The sequence below is a fragment of the Coffea arabica genome, chromosome 3c, assembly GCF_036785885.1.
Source record: "Coffea arabica cultivar ET-39 chromosome 3c, Coffea Arabica ET-39 HiFi, whole genome shotgun sequence".
In the NCBI taxonomy this organism is placed as follows: Eukaryota; Viridiplantae; Streptophyta; class Magnoliopsida; order Gentianales; family Rubiaceae; genus Coffea; species Coffea arabica.
The window spans coordinates 18,110,921-18,121,790 of NC_092314.1; the positions used below are offsets into that span (position 1 = coordinate 18,110,921).

The following is a 10,870-nucleotide window of genomic DNA, read 5'->3' on the forward strand; positions in this document are numbered from 1 at the left end:
TTTCTCATTTTATTCCTAAGAAAATATCTTAAGATGAAATTATTTTCCTTTCTTTTATTTCTTTTTTTCTTTCTTCTCTCTTTCATACTTCTCAATAGAAATTCCATTTCAACGAAAATTTTTGTTTTGAGTTTGTAATTGCATATTTCTGGGTGAAGGTTTAAAAGATATCAAAAACTAATTTTGATTTTTTGTATGATGCCACATGTCACAATTTTCAATTGATGATTATTAATCAGGTCACAATTTCATCTTAAGATATTTTCTTGGGAATAAAATAAGAAAACAGAAAGGAAAGAGGAAAATTCAAAATTAAAATAATTGAAAGACTAAAAAAATTGTATTTTAGAAAAGTGATTTGAATATTTTTTAATCATTTAAGGAGAAGATAGATCTCTGTAATTCCTTTTTTTAATTTTAATCATTAAGGTAAAGATTTTTTGTAGGAAAGAAGAAGAATTACATAAAGAAGAAAGAGAAAAAGAAATAAAAGACAGGAAAACAAGGTAAATGAAAAGTCAAAATAATGTAAGGGCCATTTTGTCCTAAAGGGAGTTAAAGGAGTAAAATTAAATGTTAGGGGGTAAACTGAGAAATGAGATATTTTTTAAGGGAATAAAATGTGATTAACCCTAAAATAAAAGGGTATTTATATCCAAAATTTTTTAACATATTGAGTTGAATTACTTAGAGAGATAAAGTGACTAAAAGATAACGAGTGTGTTTGGATTGTAAGTTATTTGAAATATTTTTACTGTAGCACTTTTTGTGATGTGATGTATGTGAGATAAAAAGGTAATTGGAAAGATAAAAAGGTGTATTAGAAATTGTAATGGTGATGTCAGCAAATATATTTGGCCAAATAATTGGCTGTCCAAACACACTCGACGTTAGTAGGTAAACTGATAGTAGTGATATAGTTTAAGGGGTAAAGCGATAATAACCCAACAAAAATTATCGTGGATAGAGTCCCGGCTCATTTACTACTGCAAGACAAGTGTCTCCTCGCCTAAAATTCGCAAAACCCTAACTCTAGTCTTTCAAACTCTCTAATGTGGAACTATATTCAGAATTTTCATCAATTTGGGCAAACAAGTTTGAGCCATGGCTTCCACTGAACCACTTGAAGGTATAATTCTTAAACCTAGTTTCTTATGTATCCTATTTTGTTTTTTCTTGGATATAGTGAAATGCTGCATATTTTTCAATGTTGATTTTTGGAAATTTTGTTTCGTATATTTGATCTTAGGGTTAGAATTGTAACCATTGGAGATGAGTTTATGCTATTTAGCAATGGAATGGCTGTTCGATCTCGAGCTTCATACTGGAGCTCTGTCTTGGGAGCTTTGGGGAAATGCATAGAATTCAAAGGCCCCTATGGATGGAGCCGTTCTTTTTTTTTTTAAAAGAAAATTTGAAATATATTTTCTGACCACTTTTTTAACAGGATTACGTTTTATCTGGAAACCTGCTATGGTAATGTTTTTCTACAAGCACCCCTGAAAACAACCATGCGAATGGATAGCTTGATGATTGGCAACTAATAGACATTTAGCGGTTTGGCATTTAAGAATTCCGGTTTACAATACCTAGAAATATAAAATTGTCATTCGGTTCGGGATGAGCTGAAGAACATGATTGAAGGACCAAAGAAGAACTCTGCAATGGGTGACAATTTAAAAGCAGTATTCCTGTACTTTAAAACAAGTTGCCGTCAGATGTGGATGTTAGTGCAACTATTAGCTTGAGATTTTAATATTGATGTGTTTGAAATTGTGATAATCAGCTTCCATTATTGGGATTTCTTTCTGGGGAAATTGCTGAGAATTTAACACTACCCTTTCTCAATTTCTTGTTCTGCACTAGGACGACAGACTGGGTGTGGACTAGTGCAATGGTATCAGCCTGCTGCATTGGATGATCGTGTTTCTAAGGAACTGAATGTCGATCCTGTATTTGAGAATGTTCCACGTAGCTGCAGATCAAGGCGGAGAACTATTGGCAAGGAAACAATTAAAGTTGCAGAATCTGGTATAGGCATTTCTCTTCGAAGGGTTAGAACTTCAAAAATTTTATCTGCTAAGTTTGATAATCTGGTTTTAAAGTGCTCTTTCTTATTCTTCTATTTTCTCTTTCCTTTATGTTCCTGTTGGGGGGAGGGGGATATTCTTAATCTTAGTGTGGCTATTGATCTATTTGTAACACTTGCATGTGTCTCTGCCTTCCTCCATAGTGTAAGAAGTACATTGAAGCAATTTAATGCAGAGGAAAAGAAACTTTTTGGATGTAATGGCATATATAAGATGCAAAAGCCAAAGTAGCAGAAGTAATTCTGGTTGAAAGAAGAAAAGACTTATACATGAGAAAAAGAACTACATAGTTAGTACTGAAGTACTTTAAATTCTATGAGAACTATATGTTGGAGTTTGTTTAAGTAGTATCTTTTAAGCATTTACAAGATCAAAAGGCATGAATAGTTGCCTGCTTCTTCTTTTCTTCTATAGACAAGTTTGGTCAATTGGTAATGTCTTCCTTGGTTTCGACAGTAACTATAGATCGTAAAAAATTTCTTACTGACAATATCATTTTGTTCAATCAACTCCATGTTTTCAGAATGGGTAACCTGAAACTCATATAAATTTTGTCATCTCAGGAAATCATGAAAATGAAGGGCACCTAGGTGCAAACCTTTTAAATAAAAGGCAACGTACACGTAGGAAAAGGACAAGGAGAGCTTTAGCTGATTCAAGTGATTCAGAAGTTATTATTCCACACATCCGACTTCGTGGGCGACAAAGGGGAACAGTGGATTACAGTAACTTAACTACCAAGTACAGGAAGTTAGACTCAAAAACTTTTGAGCGCTACTTGGAGTAAGTGCTAGAAAGTCATGTTTTTTACATTAAGACTTCCTCTCTGGTCAACTTTGTTCACGGAGTACTAAAATTATGCAGAGACATATGGAGCAGGATTTCTGAAGAGCAGAGGAACTCATTTGTATATCTGGATAGTTTGTGGTTTTCCTTGTACATGCAGTCCCCTTTCAAAGAAAAGGTGTTGAATTGGGTTAAAAGGAAGAACATATTCTCAAAAAAATACATCATGGTTCCCATTGTGATGTGGTATGTCATTTGTTGAAAATGTTAATTAGGCTACATGGTTCACACCACTCTATGGGTTTATTTTGATTTAAATCCTGATTTTTAGGTCTCACTGGAGCCTCTTGATCTTGTGCAACTTCGGCCAAAGTGAGCAATCACAAACTATAACTCCCTGCATGTTGTTGTTGGACTCACTTCAAACAACGGATCCTAGGAGGCTTGAACCTGGAATAAGAAAGTGTGCTCTTCGGCAAACTAACTAGTTATCACTATCTCCAAACATATAGGTGAAAATCAGTATATCTTATATGTATTTCTTATAAATGCTCCTCTTAACAGGTTTGTCTTAGACATACATAATGTTGAGGAGAGGCCTAGGAACAAGCTTTTGCTTAACAAAATTCCACTTCTGATTCCTCAGGCAAGTTTTTTTTATTTTTTATTTTGGTATTGAGTAGTTCCTTTATTGATGAAGCTGAAAATAAAACTACTCCAGGTTCCACAGCAGAGAAGTGGTGAAGAATGTGGATGCTATGTCCTTCAATATATCAGCTCGTTTATTGAGAATGCTCCTGAAAATTTTAGCATTTCTGATGGGTACCCTTACTTTGTGAGTCTTTCTGCTATCTGTGGCCTTGTGAGCCAAATAACAAGTGCTTCAGTTGATCTTCATCTAATCCTTTGCTTTCAGTGTAGCATGTTTTCATACTGACGGATTGTTCCTCTCGGTATGCATCATAGATGAAAGAAGACTGGTTCACTCTTGAAGGATTGGATAACTTCCGCAAAACACTAGAAGTAAATTCGGCTAGCAGGAATTCTTCTATTCTGGAAAAATAGATTGCGATGGTGCTTGGCTGCCTTGCAGTTCTGAATATAAACGATAACTGCCTGTAAAGTTATAAAAAGGGGGGAATAAAAAGGCCTAGATGGGTGTTCACTGAAAATGGTTTCGAGTCTTGATTGATTTAGAGGCTTGTATATATATTAGTTGACTTGTGCATCCTAGAAATCATTCTCGAAATTGTTACTTTAGCACCCTTTTTTGAACGTTAAACAGGTAGTTATATTGCATTGCATCCCCAAATAGTGTATTGCTAAAATTAAGCTTTATGCCTTTTGGCTGGGACTTCATGTTGCCTTTCACCTTTTGTTGGGTGGGAATATGTTTGAGTGATATCATGGTATGTGTCCAACTTGACACAAAACTGTCATGTAAATATCAATTTTTACTTGCAAGTCTGCGATCATTGTATGTAAAGGCTGTACTTGGTCTGTTCTTCTGGAGTCCAAATCTTAACGTAGGTGTTTGGTAGATGGGTATCCAGCCCAGGAAGAGGCGTGCGTAGGATTGCAAACAAACCGCGCTGCTGGCGAGCGGCTCGAATGAAGTTCAACTCGAGCTTGATCAATATTGAGCTCGACTCAAGCTGGAGCTGGCTTGAGTCAAAATTGAGTTCGAATTCGAGCTCAAAATATTAAGCTCGTCCGGTTCGCGAATTTGATTATATATATTTTTTTATTTTTTTTATTTTAAGAGTAAAATTATATATACATCCTTAATATTGTATTATTTATTAAGAAAAAAATATTATTTAATTTTATTTTTTTAAAAATAAAATAATTATTTTTGTATTTTCGAGTTCAAGATTTAAATTGTCAGCTCGTCGAGCTCGAACTCGGGTTCCATATCAATAAAATTAAATCAAGGTTCGACTCGATTAGGTCAAAACTCGACACGACTCGACTCGACACTGAAAATTTATGTTTGTTTAAAGTGCACAGGAATGATAACCTCTGTTACAGATTTTTTTTTATTCCCCCAATTTTTGGTATTATCAAACTGTATTACGGACTTACCTCCTAATAAATTATCCACAAACAAGCAATTAGAAATACAAATAATCTGCCATAATCTCAAATTCCCTACCCGATCTTCTCCTCCCCGAATATGATCTGTTGATCTCACTTACCCGTCCCACCCCCAACCCACCCCACCCAAACACCCAACAAAAAGGTCCCCACCAACCATGGTTTCCCCAATCCATGTCCACCTCTCCCCTCTTTGCATGAGCTCATGAACTCTCTCTCCTTCCATTGTGGCTATCTTGTTGATGTTTTGCAATAGTGGTTATAGTGATGCAAGTTGTGGCGGTGATTTTGATATTTTGTTGCAAATTGTCCATAGATGTGGAGCTCCTAGAGCTGAGTAGCTATTTTGATACTTTGCTGCAAAATGTACATAGGTGTAGAGCTCCTAGGTCTGAATTTATAGTGTGTCACTAAATGTCCGAAAATGGAGTCCATTTATTGGTTGAAATAGTGGCGGAGCACCACTATGTGGTGGATTTTGTCGTAAATTGGTTGCGCTTTATTGATTTTGTTGTTGGAAGCAATGTAGGGGCTTAAATCTTAGTGCTTTTTGTAGTTGTTTTGACATTTATCATGGCAGAGTGGTGGTAGTGGGAGGTGGGGGGGGTGTTATGTTGGATGTTGCTAAAGAAGAAAGGAAGGGAAGGGAAGGAAAATAGAGGGAAAAGGAAAGAAAGGCAATGGTTTGAAAACCGGACTGGATTGGCTGGTTCTACCGGTAGCGAATCGGCCATGACACCAGTCCGGTTCTATGTCATAGTTGACTTTGTTAGAAAATCGGTCAAAAACCGATCGAATCGGATTGAACCAGTGGTTTCCGATTTTCAACTTTCCTTTTTTTTTTTATTTTGCAAAATGCAACTATCAAGATTCGAGCTCAAAACCTTTGTAATAGAAGACCAATGTATTAACCGTTACACTATCACATCTTATTAGTTTTTTTTATAACTTATTTATATAAAACAAACATTCATATTTCTTTTTTTCATTTTACTTACAAAATCTCATTCTCTCATGGCTCTTTTTTTTTAATTTTCAACTCTCTCTCTCTCTATCCTCTTTTCTTTTGTCACTCCCTTTTTAATCAAATCTCTTTATTTTTAATTTATTGATGTTTTCTTCCATCTTTTAATTTTGTTTTTGTCCATTAAATTGAAAAAAGTTAAAAAAGATTTTTTTTTCTTTAACCCAAATTATTTAATGCTACGACCACTCACTTTGATCTCATTTTTTGTTTCTTATCAAGTTTACATTTCTATTTTCGATTGTCTTGATTTACTTCGAACTCCAAACTTCCTTTTTTGAATTGCAATCTCTAAATCCCAAAATGTAAATTAAAATTTAAGTTCACAATATCTAAATTCTCATAGACGTGAATTTTGTATAATTTCAAAATATTGTGATATTTTTGGGTTGGATTTAGATATAATTGAAATTGAGATGAAATTTATTTGTTTTAACTTATAATTTAAAAAATTTATTTTTAAAAATCCAAGTTATTAAAAAATAGTAAACTTTTCATCATCGGTTCAATTAACGGTCCGGTTTTTAAAACATTGAAGAAAGGAGAAAAAGGAAAAATAAGTTAGAAAAAGAAAAGAAAAAGGAAAAGAGGAGGAAAAAAGTGATAACCAACCTCATTCCTAAATAATTTTGACCAAACATTCTATTGGTTTACATCAAAATTCAGCATCATTAACTAGTTTATCACACCCATAGTGATAGTGATTATTGAATTCTACCCAAACGGCTCCGGGCTCCCAATAGAGAAAATGCACCTTTGAAATTGAGTGATTAAATGTCAATTTTGGTCCAAATCATGCAATTAAATGTCGATTATCCATAATTCAAATCGAAATGTAAAGCACAAAATGTGTTTCTATTGAAACAATGGTTACGAAATTGGTTCAATCCCAAATAATGAAGATAAAAAGTGTATCTTTCCCTAAGTTTTACTACCCAATTACACACAATTTTTCCTATATATATATATATATATATATATATATATATATATATATATATATATATATATGTATATATAGAGAGAGAGAGAGTCGAAGAAACCTAGCGCACTCGCCCAAATTGAAACGTACTTGTTTTCAAGAGAGTATTGCACAAGTTACTAAGGCCTGCAGTCCAATATTTCCTGGTAACATGCTAATACTAATATGTTAAACATCCTGTTGGTCTCTATCTCGTGTCTGGTTGGGGTTGGGAGGAGAAGGCGCCCTCACTAAGGCAGATTCAGGTTATTTTCTTACTCCTTCACCATTAGCTGTTGTCGTCTTAAAGCATGAAGGTAACTTTCTTTTTTTTTTTTTGGCCCCCTCAGGTAAAAGCGCAAGCCACCTATAGTATATAAAAAAATTTCAAGCAGGCTTGAACAGAAATACTAATTTAGGAAAAGTAGACTAATTACCAGTTTGTCTAATAAAATAATTAGGTGGTGCATGTGATGCCAGCACAAATAGGTCCTATGTCCCCATGTTGAAGACAAATTCAGGGCAGGTATGGCTGGCTGAGGGCCTCTTGTTGAGGCTTATGAGAGGGCTTTATGGGAGGGCATCTCATGACCGTTTGTGTCCCAAATTTGTTGAACAGTGTACTGATGAGAGCCAGGTGGATCACTTTTATGGGCTTGGATTGATAGTTGGAATTGTGGAATGAAGGTATCTCTCTTTGCAGACCAAAGAGGAATTCTTGCAGTTTGCCTTTCGAATATTTCAATTTCAGCAAACATCATTAACTTGTTCTATATAGAGATGTTAAGCAAAATTAGTGAGTGGATTTCTTTTCCTTTTTCCCACATTGTTTTTCAATTTTTCGGCATCCAAATGCAGGACGATTGAAAGAACACTCCATATATTCACTGGTTAACAAAATTGCATCTCAAAATCAGTTATGAAACAGAGACGAAGAAAAAGTGGGGGCTTGACTCCACCAAAATCTCCATCTACATATAAAATTATAGTTATACCCTCACACTTAAATAAAATTATCTCCACTATCTTTCAACAAAATTTAAGTTTTAGAGAATTGCCCTGCCAAAATCTCTACATATGCATATAGAATTATAGGTTTGCCCCATACTAAATGAAATTACCCTCGCTACTTTTCAACAAAACCTAAAGTACTAATGTACGCTTTGTTTATATGTCTCTATATAATTTAACAACCCTTAAAATAAATGACACCATATTGTCTAAATAAAGAAAGACTCATTTGCATCTATTCTTCTTCTTTTATCTATTCTAATGTGCACACAGGATACCATTTGAAGATTTTTTTAAACATTTTTTACTACACATTGAAACTCACAAACATTGCTCATTTTTTTTATTTCCTCTTATCATAAATCTAGAGAAAATTTATTAGAGTTGTGAGAGGAGAAGTGGAAGAATCCTTTACTAGGAATTTGAGATTTGAGATATATTTGTTTTGTTGCTAAATTGTAGATTAATTATATACACAACTTTTGACGTATATCGACAGTTAAACATTTTTTTCATATTGTAATTAGTAAATTTTGATATATTAACTTTGCTCCCACTAGATTTTCTGTCTAGCTCCACCTCTGTTATGAAACGCTTACTATTTAATGGACTTCACAAAACAACTGAAAATATTCTGTCTCAAACAAAGAAAGAAATGATATATTTAAAAAAAAAAAAATGCATGCGCTTTCTATCGGCCTCCGGGCTAGGACTCGAAACCCGCCCCCCAAAAAAAAAACCCAACACCCCATAGCCATGTAGAGTAATTGCAATACCAGATGAAGATTTTATAAACCTTGCTAGAAGAGATCCCTCTATTCCATATTAATAACATTTGTAAGCTTTCAACTATATTTTCAGCTGCCTTGGGATCCATATACATCTATGAATATTCTATTCTCTGTAGATCATATCCATTGGAGCCTTGCTTTGGATCTGTGATCACTAGTCTTGTTGCTTGTTTTTTGGAATTGCGGAATCTTAAGGATATCAAACGAACATCATACATTTACAACCTAAAATGAACAACAGCTCCCTGAAAATTAATGTTGTTAACACAAAGGGGAAAAACATTAATTGTATTAATAAAATAATCAAGATAATGCAGCAAATCCCCCCCCCCCTCTCTTCATACGTGCTTGAACTCTTTGAAATTTACCATACCATCTCCATCCACATCCATTTGATTGATTTATTAGGCCTAGATGGGGGTTTACTTTAAAAAAAAAAAATGGTTAGAAGGCCTGTTTTGAGACTTGATGGATTTAGAGGCTTATATATAGATTAGGTAACTTGTGCATGCTAGAAATCATTCTTGAATTTGTGTTGCACCCCCAAATAGTGCATGCCAAAGTTAAGCTTAACCTCTTTCAGCTAAGACATCATGTTGCCTTTCAGCTTTTGAGGTGTGGGGATTATGTTGGTTACATCATGGTGTATCCAACTTATGTAACACAGCGCTGTTTTCCAATATCTTGACTTCTCCTCAAGGTTGCACTTGATCTCTTTTTTTTTTTTTTGGGTCCAAACGGCCTTAAGTTTTTCTCTACAATTACAAATAATTTTTCCAAGGGTTAATCATACTTTGACACCACCCCCCCTTCCAGCTTTAGGTGTAGTCACACTTTGGCACTCTCAATATTGAAAATATACTCTTTGACCCCCATGAAGATTGGTAAAATGTTAGAAAAGTTGACTCCATTTTAAAAATGATTATAGTGATTCTATTGCCTTTCTATTATTGTTGAACACACAACTCCAGATACTGTAGTAATTCAACATTATGATAATAATTAATCATCTAAAACTCTTATGTGCTTTAACATTGGTCAAACTTGAGATAGAAAAAGTACTATCTTTTTAATATAATCAATTATCTCAATAAAGGATAAAAAATAATAATTTCCATATGGATTGGTGTTGCTATTTCCCTGAAAGAATATTTTGTTATTGTTAGATGTGCTACCATAAAAAGTATACTTTTTACTATGGAGCAAGTATTTTATTTATAATAAAACATATCCGCATCATTTTGATATGATCAAAACAATATAATCATCAGTTTTTGGAGATATGCTTTGGGGGGAAAAAGTTTGAAGCATAGTCCACGAAGAATAAATTTGACACCAAATCTGTTAAATTGTTTGACTCATTTATTTTTTATTCTTTGAGATCAAATATCATGAGGTTAATACCTATACTTTAAAATGCATATCAAAACAATTAAGATTATCTATAATGTACTGTTCAAAAAATAATAATAGAGGACACTAGCTCCATTTAAAACACATATATTCTAAATATAATATTTTACATATATTTGAATTTATTGAAAAAATTTATGAAAAAATTTTTCAATAATTATATGGGAATTTTTCAAAAAGTATTTTGGATCTAGGCACATGTGGTTTGGATTATAAATTACAGGTTAATCTTATAATCATTGACAGATACTTAAATTGTAGTATAAATTGTAAAGAAAAAAACAATTGTTGTGTATTTTTGTTACAAATTGCCTATTCTTAATTTGGGTATAATAACACTTAAAGTCTGAAAATATACACTTTGTCTCCCTGAACTTTGGGAAAGTCATAGTTTATCACAAGGGCAATTTCAGTGTAAAAGTGTTGATATGAATTTTTAGTGTCCACAAACACTAACAATATACTCTCAAACTCTTCTCTTCCTCCTCTTTTCCTTCTCTCTAAAAAAATTCTCTAACCAAAGCTTTCTTCAACTCTCCCAAAAGAGAGAGATTAGATTTTTTTTTTTTTATCTCTACCCATGAGAGGAGTCTTCTCTATAATTTCTTTTCATTTATGTGAATAAAATCTCTCATAAGGTTTTTCTAATGAGAGTTTCTTCTCTCCAAGGGTTGCCTAGTGAGAGTTTTCATCTCTT

General features: G+C 33.6%; 1 protein-coding gene across 2 annotated transcripts; it reads left to right on the forward strand.

Annotated features, from left to right (window-relative positions):
* Positions 1-969: 969 nt before the first annotated feature.
* Positions 970-4,327, forward strand: LOC113734834 (probable ubiquitin-like-specific protease 2A). Of its 2 annotated transcripts, none has more exons than XM_027261573.2 (8): positions 970-1,129; positions 1,867-2,031; positions 2,654-2,873; positions 2,955-3,122; positions 3,208-3,339; positions 3,441-3,522; positions 3,598-3,711; positions 3,843-4,327. In XM_027261573.2, the coding sequence occupies exons 1-8, from the start codon at positions 1,105-1,107 to the stop codon at positions 3,939-3,941; spliced, it is 1,005 nt and encodes a 334-aa protein (XP_027117374.1). In that variant the 5' UTR covers positions 970-1,104; the 3' UTR covers positions 3,942-4,327. The 2 variants fall into 2 exon arrangements, with proteins under 2 accessions (XP_027117374.1, XP_027117376.1); XM_027261575.2 differs by having other exon boundaries at positions 3,793-3,938.
* Positions 4,328-10,870: the final 6,543 nt, after the last annotated feature.